This window comes from Pseudorca crassidens, chromosome 7 (genome assembly GCF_039906515.1).
Source record: "Pseudorca crassidens isolate mPseCra1 chromosome 7, mPseCra1.hap1, whole genome shotgun sequence".
Classification (NCBI taxonomy): Eukaryota; Metazoa; Chordata; class Mammalia; order Artiodactyla; family Delphinidae; genus Pseudorca; species Pseudorca crassidens.
Window position 1 is genome coordinate 8,418,780 of NC_090302.1, and position 18,374 is coordinate 8,437,153.

At 47.6% G+C, this 18,374-nt stretch overlaps 1 protein-coding gene across 3 annotated transcripts in view; it reads right to left on the reverse strand.

The window, feature by feature from the left end:
• LRSAM1 (leucine rich repeat and sterile alpha motif containing 1) overlaps positions 1-18,374 on the reverse strand; it is a 45,082-nt gene that overhangs the window by 23,464 nt on the left and 3,244 nt on the right. For all 3 annotated transcript variants that reach the window (XM_067743247.1, XM_067743244.1, XM_067743245.1), the window contains exons 5-13: positions 18,293-18,337; positions 16,799-16,876; positions 15,586-15,654; positions 13,726-13,810; positions 12,624-12,745; positions 11,612-11,702; positions 4,981-5,111; positions 781-810; positions 238-360 (exon numbers count right to left, since the gene is read on the reverse strand). In XM_067743247.1, coding sequence (XP_067599348.1) covers positions 238-360; positions 781-810; positions 4,981-5,111; positions 11,612-11,702; positions 12,624-12,745; positions 13,726-13,810; positions 15,586-15,654; positions 16,799-16,876; positions 18,293-18,337 — 774 coding nt within the window. The remainder of the gene's footprint in view (positions 1-237; positions 361-780; positions 811-4,980; positions 5,112-11,611; positions 11,703-12,623; positions 12,746-13,725; positions 13,811-15,585; positions 15,655-16,798; positions 16,877-18,292; positions 18,338-18,374) is intronic.

Below are 18,374 nucleotides of genomic sequence, written 5' to 3' on the forward strand. Positions count from 1 at the left end.
GCCCTTTCCACATGACCTTGGACCAGATGTGTCTCTAGGCCTCAGGGTGTCCAGGCACCGGAGCAGGCTGGATGAGATGATCTGTATGGACAACCCCACCACCACCCCATGTCCTGGAGGGGGAAGTGAGAGAGCTCACTCCCACTGCCTTCCCACATCAGAGGGACCTCAGCCTGAGTCAGGAGGCCCCTGGCAGAGGGAACAGACAGGCCTGACTCCACTTAGCCGCTCACGAACCTCCTTGACCGTCTGAAGGATCTCATCCTTCTGGCTGTTGCTCTGCTGAAGGAGCTGGGCGTGCTCTCGCTGCCCGAGTTCCAGGCGCCGTTCGAACTCGAGTTTCTCCAGCATCTTTTGTTCCTGGAAGAACGTAGATCCTGGTGAGTATTGGCACAGGTTCTGTGGGTGTTAGGACATATGACAGCAGGGGGAATCCACCCCCCAACTCTGAACGGTACAGGCGACAGGTCTGAACACTGAGCCTCGCCCCCGCAGGGCCCGACTATAATAAAATGGGCTCTTCACTGGCACGGGCTAGTGGTTCAGAGCCTGGGGTTGGGCTCAACCTCTCCAAGCCTCAGTCTTCTCATCTGTCAAGTGGAGACACCCTCCCAGCCACCGAGGCTGCGTGAGACTGTGGTGAGGCAACGTATGTAAGGGGTAACAGTTACTTTACTCTCTAATTTAGAGCCAGGAAGAACTTGTTTCCTCAAATCTTTTATAATAGTTGAGATGTTTAATGAGAAGAAAAGTGACAGAGGACAAAAGGCATTTTCTTACCTTCCTCTTCTCATAGTCTGAGAACCTATTCTGGGAGGAAAAAAAGAGTGGGGTCAAGAGAAGGTGGACAGCAGCGGTTCTCGCTGGACAGAGTCCCCGGGGCAGCCTGACACCACTCAGATTTGCAGGCACATCCAGACGACTGCATCAGAGGGCTGGGGTGGGTGGGATGAGGGGGAGGGTTGTTTGATAAAGGGTTCCAGATGGTTTTGGTGGACACGAGGGTTGAGAACCACTGGGCTTGGCCCACTGTAGGAAGGTGTTCAAGGCAGTTCTGTTGATGCAGCACTGAGAAGGCATAGTGCTCCGAAAAAAAGACCAAGAATGGGTATCTGATTCCCTTGTATGTCTGCACAACACACCTGCAAGTACCCAGCTCCAGCCACCAAAACACTTACAAATGCCCAGAGGCATGTGCTCAAGTTCCTGAGGAATTGTTCAAAGAGTGAAAGCACTGAAAATAACTCAAATGTCCATCAAAATGCGATTACTTCAATAAGTCGTGGTTCATCCACACAATGATTACACAACTGTCAAACGATGGGGCGAATGAGGGTGCAGCTAGAGCAGGATGTCTGCCACCTTTCACTGTGTGGGCAGCATGGTTCCACTCTTGTAAAAACACCACCACCAAGACTCCAGTCTGAGCTTTGTGGTTGTTGAGACAAAAGCTACAAAGGAGGTTCATTAATCAGCTCATGGCGACTCCTCCAGTGGGTGGGACTGCAGGGTAGGAGGGGCGACATTCACTTCATCTATTTCTGTATTGTTTAGATTTACAACAAGGAGTGTGAACTAGTTTTGTAATCAAACGTCAGCACGCGCACATTTTTTTTTTTTAAGAGGCCCTTCTATTTAGTCATCTGGCTCTGAGACCAGGATCAGCGTCTGTCTGAGCTGTAAAAGCAGCATCCTATAAAGAAATAAATTTTCCTCCTATCTCAGCACAGGAAAAATCTTAAGTTAATCTTTAATTATACAAATAACATCTGAATATATTCTCCTTGTAAAAAGCCCATGCATATAAAAGTACCCATTGGGACTTCCCGGTGGTGCAGTGGTTAAGAATCCGCCTGCCAAGGCAGGGGACACGGGTTCGAGTCCTGGTTCGGGAAGATCCCACAGGCCACGGAGCAACTAAGCCCGTGAGCCACAACTACTGAGCCTGCGCTCTACAGCCCGCAAGCCACAGCTACCGAAGCCCGCACACCTAGAGCCCGTGCTCCACAACAAGAGAAGCCCCTGCAATGAGAAGCCTGCACACTGCAACGAAGGGTAGCCCCCGCTCCTGTCAACTAGGGAAAGCCCGCGCGCAGCAACGAAGACCCAACGCAGCCAAAATAAATAAATAAATAAATTTATAAAAAATAAAAAAATAAGAAGTACCCATTGACCACTCCTGGGCCTAATCCTGATTCCCGCCCAACCCCCCCCCATGCTCCCCATCCCCCGCCCCCACGTAAACATCATTATCAGACCCAACCCCATGCAGCTACTTACGTACAACTTGTGCCTTTGGAAAAATATATTTGTATGTGTGTGCATATACATATAAACATTTTTGAATGAAGATATAATTTACATCCTGTAAAATCCATCCTTTGGAAGAAATGTACAATTCTATGAGTTTTGACAATTGCACACAGTATCGTAATCATCACTACCGTCAAGACGTAGACCAGTCCCATAACCCCCTAAACTCCCTTGTGCCCCTGTCATCAAACCCTCCTCTTATTCCCAGTCACCGGCAATTACTGATCTGTTTTCTTATGTATTTGAACCTCCTTTTAAAACATAAAAATGGAAATATATTATTGAATATTTTCATTGTGTTCAAGTTGTCCTTTTCACTTGTCCACCTGTCCTGTGACCCAAGTCTGAACAGATCCTTCTCACCGTATGAATAGGACATGTCAGTTCAGCCTCTTCCCACTGATGGACATCTCGGGGGCGGCCACTACTTCACCACCACAAGTAAGGCTGCCACAAACCTCCCTCCGAGTGTCTCTGTGCAAGTGTTTCTCTGGGGTATATACTGAGAAATGGAACTTTGGATTGTGGGCTGCGCCCATCTGAAGTGCTGACATATTTTGTCAAGTTATCTTCAACAGTGGGGAGACTGATTTCCATTCCCAAGACCAATTTATGGGGTCACTGCTTCCCCACACTCTGGCTAACAGAAATTATCATAGTGAAATCTGTGCCAATCTGAGGAGGAAAACGGCATTTCATTGTTTTAATTTACCTGTTCCTAACTACTAGTGAAGCTGGGCATTTTTTTCATACTTATTGATCATTTGTACTAGTTTATTCTGTAAAGTACCTATTGATATATCTTCGGTCTATTTTTTCTCTTAGGATGGTTTTCTGTTTCATATTGATTCCAGAGTTCTTTGTATGTTCAGTCTGCTAATCCTTCATCAGAAATATACGTTGTAAATACTTTGAGAGCATAAATTGACACAATTTTCCTGGACAGTAATCTCCTCCCTCTCGAATTCTCACTGAGCTGTCAGAGGAGACGTAACCCTACGAAAGCCTTCACAGCAGTTCTGGAATACGGGGGAGGGTGGCATCAGGGAACCAGAGAATAATAAAAAAAAAGATCAGTGGAAGATATGAAGCCAAACTGGCTACAGCTGGTGCTCCCCTTCCCAGCCATCGGAGGCCCAGGTTTTTGGGCCTCCGGGAGTGGGGGGGGAGCAGACAGGTGGGGGGCAGAGGCAGTTTCTGAGCTTCCTCCTCCATTCCTGACCTACGCTAGTTCACCCCCAGGGACCCGGGAGGGCCACTGTCCCGAAGCTCCATCCAGCAGGGAGACACACAATAAACAAATCCTCTTCCATGTAATTCTCCTTGTAATTTAGAGCTGTGATTGTAACGCAGCAGGGCCCTAGGCTACCTTCCCAGGACAGATTCTGCCCCCCCCCACCCCATAATGTCCTCCACCTGCCACTTGTCTGTAGAGAAACTTTAGCCAAAGAAGAAACTTAACCAGAGAAATGAGAAATTACAGAAGCAAAGGAAAACAGTCAGCAAGGCAAAATAATAGTTTAGCCATTAAACAAAGTCAAGGACCTTTAGCTCCTCCTCAAGGGCGATAGATAACATTCTGAGCCTCCTCCTTTGAGCTGTTTTGCAGATACTGAAACCGCCACAGGTGGAAGAAATTAACTACATGATGACCAGACTGTAGCCATAACAAATTGCTCCATCTCACACAATTCCAAGAATTAATCCCAAGGAAATGGAAACAAACTGACCCTGGAGTTAAAGATTAACTGTACCTAAAACAATCTCTTTGATGTGGTTCAGGCCACCACCTAACCAACTTCAAGATGACTGTCAGGGGCTTCCCTGGTGGCGCAGTGGTTGAGAGTCCGCCTGCCCATGCAGGGGATGCGGGTTCGTGCCCCGGTCTGGGAGGATCCCACATGCTGCGGAGCGGCTGGGCCCCTGAGCCACGGCCGCTGAGCCTGCACGTCCGGAGCCTGTGCTCCGCAACGGGAGAGGCCCACGTACCGCCAAAAAAAAAAAAAAAAAAAGATGACCGTCAGAGCTGACAATGCTGTTCTGCACTTAGCCCCCTCCTTCTGCCTATACAGCCCTGAAACTCCCCTTTAAAAGCTCTTGCCCCCTGACAGTGGAGAGTTGGTTCCTTGGGACACGAATCCACCTTCCTCCCAGGATTGCCACCTTCCCCAATACAGCTATCTTTCCTTTTACCCAACACCTGTCTCTCAGTATTGGATTCCTGAACAACGAGCAGCTGAACCTGAGTTCAGCAACACATGCCCCCAAGAAAATGCACGGGGCATTCTGAGAACATGCACAGACCTGAACTGGGCTGCTGTGTCAGGGACCGCTTACTCAGAGGACGTGCTGTTTCAACTAGGAACTGAAGGAGGAGACTGAGTTATTGGGAGAAGGTGAGTGGGGAGAATTCCAGCAGAGGGGTTCCACGGCCCCGAGGAGTTCAGGGACAGAGAGGAGCACAGCAAGGCTGTTGCTGGTGAGCTAGTGGGGTGAGGCCACCTAGGAAGCCTTGTGAAAGCTTCTAAGCACACGGGTTTGAAGGGAGGTGAGTTCTAATTTGATAGAAGACTCTGGGGGCTGACGCTCTGAACATCTCCCCTGTGCCCAGAGGGCCTGCGTACTCCCTGCCCCAACGCCACACGCCAGCACTTAGGTGCGCCTTACCTGCCAGTCTATTTCCTCGCTAGAGAACCTGTCCGTGGGCCCACTGGGGCTGTCCCGGGAGTTCTCGGCTCCATCTTGCTCCAGGACTGGCAGCAGGTACTGAGAAGGGGGGTAGTATTCCAGCCCGGACGCTGCAAGAGACGGACACCAGCTGACCAGCAGGGAGGAGACAACCTCGGAACCCAGGACAGTCCGCTCCTGCCGCTCTCACCCACCACCCGACCCCCGCCAGCATCCTGTCCCACTCCTACCTCAGTCCACTGCGCCTCTCTGCTAGACGCTAAGCCCTCCAATACTGCTCACAGGCCTGACGCTTGGGCCTTAAATGCGGCAAGAGCTCAATAAGCATCAGCTGAGTGAATAAATACCGCCCCTCCCCCCACCTGCCTCGTTACCATCCAAGTGAGAATGAGGTGATGGAAAAAGCCTGAACTTAATAAAGAAGGCTGGGTCCAAGACCCAGCTTCACCCATAATTTCTTGTGTATGGGCAAGATGCTTGCCTCCTCTGGCCCTGTGTAGTGTCCTCCTGCGTCATCTGAAAGGATTCATAATCTTTGCCCATTCTGCCTAAATCGTGCTGATTTGTAGGTGCTCTTTTCATACTGTAGTTAATAACCTTGGGTCTATAATATATGCTGCAACTATCTTCTTCCAGTTGGTAACTTGTCTTTTAACTTTGATGATAGTATCCTTTTGAGGTAAAGTTGTTTAGATTTTAATGTAGTCAGTCACCTTTTTTCCCCTACCAAAGGATATAAATAGGCAATTCACAAGAAATACAAAAAATGGGCAGTAGACATGTGAAAAAAATTCAAATAATCAAGGAAATTACATTAAAATAATAATAGGCTCTCTTGTTTACCCATCAGATTAGAAGACTTAAAGATCTCACCAAGCATTAGCCAGGTTGTGGGGAAGAAGAGTCGTCTCAGATACTCCTCATGGAATGTAAACTGATGTAACCTCTTCAGAGGCAACATAGAGTTGTGATTGTAACGCAGCAGGGCCCTAGGGTACCTTCCCAGGTACCCTTGTCCCGCCTTCACCCACCAACCCTACTATTGCCTGCCAGGGAGGTGTGGGGTAAAACATTCATTCCAGGGGAAAACTCGAAATAACTTCCATACATAAGTGATGGGGCTCCGCCATGTGAAATACTCGACGCCAGTTTACAGCAAGGCAGATCCACACATTCTGGGATGGGAAAAGGCCCAAGACCTATTCTTGAGTGAAAAAAGCAGGGCATAGAATCACCTAGTATGACACCTTCTGTGGGGTTTTTTCTTTTATGTTTTTAAAAGAGTGAAACCAACAATTTTACGTACATACGTACACCTGCTACACAGTTTAAATAAGTTGAAGGATTTTTTGTTTTTCGGTTGCACTGCTTGGCTTGTGGGATCTTGGTTCCCCGAGCAGGGAATGAACCCAGGCCCCAGCAGTGAAAGCACCAAGTCCTAACCACTGGACCGCCAGGGAAGTCCCCGGGCTATTTTTTAAACTGTATAGTCGGTATACATATGTTCACTCCTTTATTCCTTACGTCTTTTGTACACCTACTATTGCATAACTTTAAAAGCTTTTAAAATAAATGGTTTGGTCTAGCTCGACCATTGGCCGGGGTACCCATTACAATCACCTGCTGCTCAAAGATTAATTGGGTAGATACGTGGCCTGATTAGCTGTAGTGGGATGCATGTGTAACTTCTCTTTTTAACTGCAGTATAACATACACACAGAAAAGAACACAAAATCTTCATGAACAGCTTGATGAATGTTTAAAAGTGAACACACTCCAGAAGCAGGAATCAGGGTTGGTTCAGAGCTCAGGTGCTGATAAAAGTGCATGTTCCTTTGTGTCTGGCTTCTCTCACTCCCCGTGTGTCCGTGAGCTCAGCCAGCTTGTTGAGCACAGCCGCAGCTTGTTCTTTCTGGTTGCTGTGTGGTGCTCATTTGTGAGTATAAAACAGCTTACCACTCTGCTACGTTACGAATAGTCCTGCTATGAGTGTTTCCATACGTAGCTTTGGGCATTTGTTCACACGCATTTCTCTCTTGGGCACCTACCGAGGTGTGGAGCCAATGGGTCATAGGGTATTTGAACGTTCAGCTTGAGTAGATACTGACAATAACTTTCTGAAGTCTTTTTGGGTTCATGCTCCCACCGGCAGAGCATGGAAGCTCCAGCTGCTCCGCATCTTCCCAATTCTTGGTATTGACAGATTAACTGTGGCCATGTTAGCGGGTGTCTTAGGGTTTAAGTATTTCTTTGCAGTCTTTTTAAAAAAAATTTATTTTTGGCTGCATTGGGTCTTCATTGCTGCATGTGGGCTTTCTCTCGTTGCAGTGAGTGGGGGCTACTCTTTGTTGTGGTACGTGGGCTTCTTATTGCGGTGGCTTCTCTTGTTGCAGAGCATGGGTTCTAGGCACAGGGGCTTTAGTAGCTGTGGCATCTGGGCTCTGTAGTTGTGGCTTGCGGGCTCTAGAGTGCAGGCTCAGTAGTTGTGGCGCACGGGCTTAGTTGCTCCATGGCATGTGGGATCTTCCCAGACCAGGGCTCGAACCCATGTCCCCTGCCTCGGCAGGTGGATTCTTAACCACTGTGCCACCAGCGAAGTCCTTCTTTGCAGTCTTAATTTGCATTTTTTAAAATAGATCTTTATTGGAGTATAATTGCTTCACAATACTGTTAGTTTCTGTTTTACAACAAAGTGAATCAGCCATATGCATACACATGTCCCCATATCCCCTCCCTCTTGAGCCTCCTTCCCATCCTTCTGATCCCACCCCTCTAGGCCATCACAAAGCACCAAGCCGATCTCCCTGTGCTATGCTGCTGCTTCCCACCAGCCAACTATTTTACATTCGGTAGTGTATATATGTCGATGCTACTCTCACTTCGTCCCAGCTTCACCCTCCCACCCCGTGTCATCAAGTCCATTCTCTATGTCTACCTCTTTATTCCTGCCCTGCAACAAATAGGTTCATCAGTACCATTTTTTGTTTTTAGATTCCATATATATGCGTTAGCATATGGTATGTTTTTCTCTTTCTGACTTACTTCATGCTGTATGACAGACTCTACTCCATCCACCTCACTACAAATAACTCAATTTTGTTTCTTTTTATGGCTGAGAAATATTCCATTGTATATATGTGCCACATCTTCCTTAACCATTCATCTGTTGATGGACATTTAGGTTGGTTCCATGTCCTGGATATTGTAAATAGTGCTGCAATGAACATTGTGGTGCATGTCTTTTTTTGTGTGTGTGGTATGCGGGCCTCTCACTGTTGTGGCCTCTCCCGTTATGGAGATGCGCAGGCTCAGCAGCCATGGCTCACGGGCCCAGCCGCTCCGCGGCATGTGGGATCTTCCTGGACCGGGGCACGAACCCTTGTCTCCTGCATCGGCAGGCAGACTCTCAACCACTGCGCCACCAGGGAAGCCTGCATGTCTCTTTTTGAATTATGGTTTTCTCAGGGTATATGCCCAGTAGTGGGATTGCTGTGTTGTATGGTAGTTCTACTTTTAGTTTTTTAAGGAAACTCCATACTGTTTTCCATAGTGGTTGTATCAGTTTACATTCCCACCAACAGTGTAGGAGGGTTCCCTTTCACCACACCCTCTCCAGCATTTATTGTTTCTAGATTTTTTGATAATGGCCATTCTAACTGGCGTGAGGTGATACCTCATTGCAGTTTTGACTTGCATTTCTCTAACAATTAGTGATGTTGAGCATCTTTTCATGTGCCTCTTGGCCATCTGTATGTCTTCCTTGGTGAAATGTCTATTTAGGTCTTCCACCCATTTTTTTTTTAACATCTTTATTGGAGTATAATTGCTTTACAGTGGTGTGTTAGTTTCTGCTGTATAACAAAGTGAATCAGCTATACGTATACATACATCCCCATATCCCCTCCCTCTTGTTCTGCCCATTTTTTAACTGGATTGTTTGCTTTCTTGATATTGAGCTCCACAAGCTGTTTGTATATTTTGGAGATTAATCCTTTGTCTGTTGTTTCATTGGCAAATATTTTCTCCCATTCTGAGGGTTGTCTTATTGTCTTGTTTATGGTTTCCTTTGCTGTGCAAAAGCTTTTAAGTTTAATTAAGTCCAATTTGTTTGTTTTTGTTTTTATTTCTGTTACTCTAGGAGGTGGGTCAAAAAAGACCTTGCTGTGGTTTATGTAAAGAGTGTTTTTCCTATGTTTTCCTTTAAGAGTTTTATAGTGTCTGGTCTTATATTTAAGTCTTTAATCCATTTGGAGTTTATTTTCGTGTACAGTGTTAGGTAGTGTTCTAATTTCATTCTTTTACATGTAAGCTGTCCAGTTCTCCCAGCACCACTTATTGAAGAGGCTGTCTTTTCTCCATTGTATGTTCTTGCCTCCTTTGTCATAAATTAGGTGCCCATATGTGTGTGGGTTTATCTCTGGGCATTCTATCCTGTACCATTGATCTATATTTCTGTTTTTGTGCCAGTACCTACTGTCTTGATTACTGTAGCTTTGTGGTATAGTCTGAAGTTGGGGGCCTGATTCCTCCAACTCCATTTTTCTTTCTCAAGATTGCTTTGGCTATTCGGAGTCTTTTGTGTTTCCATACGAGTTGTAAGATTTTTTGTTCTAATTCTGTGAAGAATGCCATTGGTAGTTTGATAGGGATTTCACTGAATCTGTAGATTGCTTTGGGTAGTATAGTTATTTTCACAATGTTGATTCTTCCAATCCAAGAACATGGTATATTTCTCCATTTGTTCATGTCATCTTTGACTTCTTTCATCAGTGTTTTATAGTTTTCTGAGTACAAGTCTTTCGCCTCCTTAGGCAGGTTTATTCCTAGGTATTTTATTCTTTTTGTTGCAGTGGTAAATGGGAGTGTTTCCTTAATTTCTCTTTCTGATTTTTCGTTGTTGGTGTATAGGGATGCCAGAGATTTCTGTGCATTAATTTTGTATCCTGCAACCTTACCAAACTCATTGATTAGTTCTAGTAGTTTTCTGGTGGCATTTTTAGGATTCTCTATGTATAGTATCATGTCATCTGCAAACAGTGACAGTTTTACTTCTTCTTTTCCCATTTGGATTCCTTTTATTTCTTGTCCTTCTCTGACTGCTGTGGCTAGGACTTCCAAAACTATGTTGAATAAGAGTGGTGAGAGTGGACATCCTTGTCTTGTTCCTGATCTTAGTGGAAATGCTTTCAGTTTTTCACCATTGAGTATGATGCTCGTGGGTTTGTCGTATATGGCCTTTATTATGTTGAAATAGGTTCCCTCTATGCCCATTTTCTGGAGAGTTTTTATCATAAATAGATGTTGAATTTTGTCAAAAGCTTTTTCTGTATCTATTGAGATGATCATATGGTTTTTATTCCTTAATTTGTTAATGTGGTGTATCACATTGATTGATTTGAGTATACTGAAGAATCCTTGCATCCCTGGGTTAATTTGCATTTTTTAAATTGACTAAAACGATGTTGAGCACTTTTTTCAGATACTATTGGCCCTCTGGATATTCTCTTCTATAAAATACCGATTCAAGTCTTTTGACAACAGCTTTTCCTTATTGATCTGTAGGAGTTCTTTTTATCTCCCAGGAGTAAGTCCTTTGTTGGATATGTATGCATTGCAGATATCAACTTCAACTTTATGGCTTGCCTTTTCTTTCCCCATATGGTGTTTTTTGAAGAGGAGAAGTTTTTGATTTAATGAAATCTAATCTATCAGTCTTTTATGGTTAGTGCTGCCTGTCTAAGGAAGAGGTTAGGTTAATGTTCTTTTTTTTTCCCACATGAATATCCAATTGATTCAGAATTGTTTATTGAAAAGACCTTTGCTTTTCTTTCTCATTGCTTTGCAATGGCACCTCTGTCATAAATCAGATGACCATATGTATGCAAGTCTTGGCCATGTTCTAAAATTTCCACAGCTGGACAAGAGCCCCTAATTAAGAACATCCAGGCTGACAGGAGGTAACTGGGTGTACTGCTTTCCCCTCCTGGCACCCAGTCCAGGGGTGGCCCTGGGTTCTAGCCACTCCTCCAAGTCCAACTCATGGTGGCCTCTCTCCTGGACGACCCCAATGACTTCCTAACTGGTCCCCGTCCTTGCTTCCTCCAATCCCTCCTCTTTACTGCAGCTGGAGTGGTCTTTGTAAAAAGCAAATCTGATCAAATCCCTCTCCTGTTTGATACCGGCCGGGTACCCTCTCCAGCCTCATCTGTTCCTCTCGCCTCTACTTTTGCACCCAGCCACTTGGCCTTCTCTCCATCATGCTTCCCACTCCCCTGCCCCTCCAGGCCCTTCAACATGCACCTCCTTCTGCCAGGAACATCCTTCTCTCTTTTCTAATCATCCCTCAGGTTTCAGTCGAGCCACTTTCTTGCAAAGACCTTCCCCGAGGGCCCAGCCTAAACCAGATGCCCGATTCTACTCTCTTGTAGCCACAATCGGTAATCGTACTTCCTTGTGTGACGATCTGCTTTGCCTGTTTCTCCTGCCAGATCTGGAGAGCTCTGAGCAGGCAGGGACCGTGGCCTCCCCCAGCCACCTGGTTGGCGCAGAGCAGTCCCAGGGGTCACATCTGGTGCTCACTGAGTGAAGGAGGCAGGCTGCCTGGCTTTACCTTTGCAGAGGAACTGCTGAATGGCCTCGGTGCCGGCGCCGCACACCTCCTGTGGGGGGTAGACCATGGATGACGCGTCCAGGCTCAGAGTCTGCAGACACAAGGGGACCCCTCTTTATATGTCATTCACCTCACTGCTCAACGCGATCAAGATGTAAGGTCTTTAAAGAGGTAATCAAGTTTGAAACAAAGTCACCTGTCTGGGCCCTAATCCAGTATCAACTGGTGTCCTTAAAAGATGAAATTAGGACACAGACACATACTGAGGGAGGATGATGTGAGGACACAGGGAGAAGACAGCCGTCCACAAGCCAAGGAGAGAGGCCTCAGAAGAAACCAACCCTGCCGAGACCTTGATCTTGGACTTCCAACCTCCAGGAACGTGAGAGAAGAAGTCTATTGTTTAAGCTCCCCAGCCTGGGGTGCTTCGCTAGGGTAGCCCTGGGAGACTAACACAGTGTCCCCGGTGCTCACCTTCCCCTGCCCACTACTCCCTGCTCTGATGGATCTCAGTTTCTGCAGCTCCAAGCTGAGGCCACTCCCTCCCTGACGGCGCCCGGGCTCTTTATGCCCTGGACCCTCCAGGCACAGCAACTTCCAAACACATCAGCTTCCCCGCTCTTCCCTTAACGTGTCCTGGGCTTTCCCACCTCCTGCCTTTTCCCGAACTGTTTCCTCCACCTGGAATGCTCCCGTTACCTGTGTCTACTTCCCCAAAGCTTTTTCCTCTTTCAAGGTCTGGCTCAAATACCATGTCTTTCATAGAATGTTAATTAACCCCATCAGGACTTGGCATTATCTCTTCACTCCAGAAATCTGTTTTCCTGCCTCCATCATGGCAGCAAAAGTCACATAATTACAACGGTTCACACTTCAGGCTCTGTGAGGCCCTGAGGACATTGAGACCTCTGTGATCCCAGCACCCTGTGTCCAGGGCAGGCCTCCAAGAATGTGGGAAGGCAGCGGTGGGAAGGCCAGGTAGGATCCCAGGTGAGAACATCTCCCCACCTACCTCCAGGGTTCGAACGTGCGCCAGCATCTGCGGCAACCTCTGAATCTCGCTTTCACTGATGTCGAGAGTACGCAGGCTCCGAAGCTCCCCCAAGGTGTCTGGAAGCTCCTTCAGCCTGTTGTCTGGAGGGATCCCAATGGCACAGCTCAGCACCCCAAAACCCTTCACCATCTTCCTGCCTGACTCCCGCGAGGACCCAGGGAGGAGGGTGCCCCCCTCTGAGCCTGGGGCACGTGCCAGGGCCTGGAACCTGAGGCTCCATAAGGAAAAACATGGCAGTGGAGTTTCAGTGACCTGGGTTCAAGTTCCCATTCCACCACTTAATCAGCTGAGTGACTGTGGAAAACTGACGACCTCCCTGGACCACAGTTTCCTCATCTGTAAAATGCGGATGGTAATACTATTTGGCCTCATAGGAATATTGAGGGATTCAATGAGATTATGCATATGAGGTGCTCAGCACAGTGCCTATCACATAGTAAGTGATTAGTAAGTTGGGTACCGTTATTTTTATCATTATTTATATGTTACAAACAGGGGCATTCTGTACAGAAAGTGCTTAAGGCCAAAAAGAAATGAAAGAGCTGGGGGAGGCACGCATTAGAATCTCGGCCGTGTCACTATCGCACTGGGTGGTCTGGAGCAAGTCACTGCTCTCTGAGCCTCGTTTTCCTCATGTGTAAATTGGGGATAAGATCTCCGTCCTCTCCCTACCTCAGGGACTTGTCATGAGGCTCATGGCACCACTGAATTTGGAGGTGCTCTTCAGTGGCGGGAAGCGCTATTCAGAATCACTCTTGCCCAGTCAGTCCACCACATTCTAAACACCAGTGACTGGGCCTCGGGGCCTAGCTGTCAACATCGTCTGCCCTCCTCCCTGTGAGGCCCTGGCTCGGAGGAGTCACAGGAACCCTCCAGATGCCCTGTCTCTGGTTACCATGAAGACAGATGGACTAAACAGGAAGTCAGACAGTTTAGAGTGACACCTGGGGGCTGGCTGCCCTCGTGCTCAATGGTTCTCAGGAGGAGCACCCTGTGGATGCCGGTTGGGTCAGCCCAGAGCTGACCAAGGGTCACACGGACAGGGCTTCCTGGCCCCTACCTTTCACGTTGAGGGTCTGGAGCTGGATCAGGTTCCCAATGGAACGCGGGAGATACGTCAGTTGGTTCCTTTCCACATTCAAGACCTAAGAAAGAGGGGAAAATGGCGTGAGAACGCGCACACACAGACAACAGTGTCTACCCTGCTTCAGGCCAGGCATCATCTGGGCACCACACACACCTCTTTATCTCCTGACAGCCCTGTGAGGAAGATAAAGATTGTTATGATCAAATCTGAGAGATGGGAAAACTGAGGCTCAGGGCGGTGAAGTCATGTGTCCAGGAGGGCAAAGCCAGACTTTGAACCTAGTTCTTGCTGAGGTTGTATCATTTATATTGACCACAAAATAGCCAACAATGGTCCCACAATCAGGGCAGGAGGAAGAAGGGGACGAGCAGATTCAGGGATCCAGGTGAGGCAGCGTGTGTTGAGGCCTAGTTATCCCAGTGTTAGCAGAAGGAAGCTGAGCTGCATAAAGGCAATGGGGTCTGGCCAAGGCTTCAAGGCCGGCAGCTGGTGGTGCCAGGATTGAAACCCGGGCTTGCTGGATCCCGAAGGCCACACTCCCTCCAGGATGTGGCATCATGAGATGAGCGAGGCTGACAGGATGACACACGAGGAAGCCATTAAAAATAGATACGATGGAAAGGGAAGCACGTTAAAAATAATGTGGCAGATGAATATTTGATGAACCAAAGGATGGTTACGAGTTATTATCAGGTATCCAAAGGTTACAAAACAGTGAATGCAGCAATTCTACAAAAATATATACGTAAACAATTCCCCAAAGATCCTACACCCTGGTATTCACTGTGGCTCTCTCAGTGGGGCAGTTACTACTATTGAGCCACACGTTCTCCACGTGACCCTGGGCAAGTTACAGTCATCCCTCTGGACCCGTTCTCTTTTCTGTAAATGTGATAACAGCACCCACCTCGCAGGGTAGTTCATTCAAGTCATCTTGAGTTTCCTCCACGTGGGAGGCAGTGCGCTAGGTGAGGACGCTGCCGGCACAGAGACGACAGTTCGGGAGGGGAGCCAGCTGAGCGTAACTAGTGATTACAGACTGCAATCATTGCTCTCAGGGAAATACGCGGGTTGAGACAGGCGAACAAGATGGATCCACCTGGATGGGGGCGGTCGGGGAGGATTCGCAGGGACATTTGGGTTGAGACGGAGGAAGAGCTACTCGGGCAGAAGGAAGAGCCTTGTGGAGACGCCCTGCTGGCGGTGGGGCGCAGAGGGCTGGAGGGTTTTAGGAGTTGAGTGCAGACAGTGGAGGGGAGAGAGAAGGAAAGGAGGCTGGGAAGACAGGAGGGCCCAGCGTACAGGGTCTGATGGGGAACAGTGAAGAGAAGGGATTTTAATCTGAGTGTGAAGGACGGCGCGGCTTCCTCTGTGAACCGGGGATGATGCTAACACCTGCCTCGCAGAGTGGCTGTGAGGAATCAATCAGCCGACAGCGCAAGCGCAACGCTTAGCTTGGTGCTGGCATGCAGGGAACGCTCCGTAAATGCAGGGGCTGCCGCTGACAAGGAGCAGAAGTGAGGCGGTGAGTCAGAGTGCTGAACTCATCATCTGGAAAAGGTAGACTCTCTGGGCGCTCTTTTCCTTTAAAGTTGCGGAAACTCACGATGAAATCCCAAAAGCACATGCCAAAAATACGGTGGAGAGATGCCCACAGCCCAGACTGCTATGTTGACGCCATCACTGGGCATCTCAAGAGCAAAGGGGGAGGAGCCGGTGGCACCAAGTGCAGCCCTGGCTAGAAAGAGTGCGACCAGAACATTCCAGGTCTGTGTGGCTGCCATTTCTTACTTAGGTGGTCAGAGGTGGGTTTTCTGTTTCCTGAAGCCATACCTGGAGGGCTGTCAGCTGCCCTATATCATCAGGAAGGGCTGTCAGCTGATTATCATGAAGATCCAGAACCTGCGGAAGGGGAACAAGTTTAACACCTAAAAGTCACCAGCTGAGAAAGGCCCTCTGATTTCAGGCTCCGGAGAGACAAGGGTGAGGTTGGGCAGGGGTGCCCCACGCCTCTGGTGTTGAAAGCAGGAGCACCGACCCTTCCTCCCCAACTAAATGATCATTCCATCTCATTTCCTTTCTAAAAGTATCATACCACTTCATTCTCTTATTTATCAAATATTTATTTTTACTGTTGAGTGAAAAAAGCTAGCTATGAAAGAGTATGCATAGATATTCACGTTAAAAACGCCTCATGGTATAAATACATATTTGCAGAGTAAAATACTACCAAATATGCAATAAAACATTGATAGTAGTTCCCTAGAGTGTGAAATTGTATGTTTTTCCTTATGCTTAACTGTATTCCCTAATGTTTTTAACAATGAAAATGAGCAAAAAATAGGATATATATATGTGTGTGCACATACGTACTATAAAATGCATATATATGAAACATATACATAAACATAAACGTTTTTTAATGTTACCTTTTTTCTGATTATAAAAATAATGCACGTTGGACCAGAAAAACGAAGAGAAGTAAAAACGACCCCTAATCCCTGCACGCCATCAAGAGCCATAGAAACCACTTTGATGCCTGTGCTGCCGGTCTTTTCTCCCAGTGTGTATACCCACTGCCACAGCTTATGTTCCTGTGGAACCACCGTGGGGTCTCACCTCACATATACTGTGGCTATAGCCCAGTCCTTGTCCTGCGGGAGCTGACGGTCAGGAGGGAGGTGCCCCAGCTCACCAAGCTTTCACGCACTGACCACACAACACCTGGCGTCCCTCCTATTCCTTCCTGTTTGGGCCCATTGGTCTCCCTGCTCTCTGCCAGCTAACTTGCTATGAGCTTATGGTTTGCCTTTCCACCTAGCTCCCTAAGGGCAGGGCCTGGGGCTGCTTCTCTTTGCAAGTGCACCCCACACAAAGCACAGACAAGGTGCCCGATAAACCATGCTAACTAAACCCCAGAGTCCCCGTGACACTAGGCATGTCTGGCATAAACTCTGACAGAGGACGCGTGAAGGGAGCGGGGATGCTGGCTACCACCTGGAACACCACGCAGAGTCCCTGACGCCTGGGAGAAGGGCCCCAGTACCTTGATGGTGGCGAGACTCAGGAGGCTGCAGGATTTAGGAAGCAGGGAAGTGAGGTGATTCGTGTGGACAATCAACACCTGTGTGGAAAAGATTTTTGACGTGTTAGGCTGAAAAAGAGCAGCAGGGAGGGAGGCTGGAGGCAGGGCAGCCAGCTCAGCTCAGGCTGCCAGCGGCCCCGCCCTGCCCGGTTCTCCGCTCTTGCAGATGTCACAAGGGATGTCTCCAAAAGTGGAACCAGATGACCTTAAAATCTGGTGTTTCCAGGGTGAAAGGGACCTTAGAGGTCTAATTCTACCTTCCATCCCGAGAAGGGATCCCCGTGCAGCTGACCTGATCTTAACCTCCCTCAGCTTCAGTATCTTCTTGTGGAAAATAGAGAATCATAAATTCCTGTCTGAGGGCTGCCATTGATGATTAACAAGCTAACAGACAAAAACCACTTAGCCCAGGGCTGGCACGTGGTCCAATCCGAGTCATCTATTGCTGTTTTTGCTAGGCGGCACCCCCTGCGTGGACACTGCCAGTGTCGAGGAGCTCACTACTCTGCTGGTATGGAACACATTTGACCTACCTTCACTTAGATACTTCATTCAGAATACTCTTACCTACCTGCATTCAAGTCTGCAATGCCTTTCTGAAAAATCATTCATTCCACTCTTAATCTCCCCTGGGTGACCAGAATGAAATGAGTGTAGTTTTTATTATTATTATTTAAATACATAAATAAATTTATTTATTTATTTATTTTTGGCCACATTGGGTCTTCGTTGCTACACGTGGGCTTTCTCTAGTTGTGTCAAGCGGGGGCTACTCTTCGTTGCGGTGCGTAGGCTTCTCATTGCGGTGGCTTCTCTTGCTACAGAGCATGGGCTCTAGGCACGTGGGCTTCAGTAGTTGTGGCTCGCCGACTCAGTAGTTATGGCTCACGGGCTCTAGAGCGCAGGCGCAGTAGTTGTGGTGCACGGGCTTAGGTGCTCCGCAGCATGTAGGATCTTCCCCGACCAGGGCCCGAACCCATGTCCCCTGCATTGGCAGGTGGATTCTTAACCACTGCGCCACCAGGGAAGTCCCGTAGTTTTTATTATTAATAACAATGCGGTTACTCAGTGTCTACTATGTGGCAGGCATTATACTTGGGGCATTTATCTCTCTTTCTACCTGCCTACATACCTCACTTGTAATTCTAATAAAAGCTCTGCGAGAGTAGAATTACGAATGTCTTCATTTCAGATGTCTTCTCAGATGAAGAAACTGAGATGTAAGAGCCTAAGGAAGTTGCCCAATTCAGGAGGGGCAAAGCCAGGACTACAAAGCCAGGGCTGCCTGATGCCAAAGCCTGCTCTCCTGTGAACACACCTGCTGCAGACTGAAAGGGTGCGATTCAGAGAGAAGGGGGATATCTGTGCAAGGAAGACAACTCCTAGAATTCCCATCTGATTTCAAACAAGCAAACAAGCAATAAATAATTCTCTGAAAATGAAGATCTGTCTCACCTTCTTCTGCAGAACTTTGCATGTTGCAAAAGCCCCAAATGGAATCTAAGATAAGATAAAGAAGGATCAGTGCCTCCCCTCC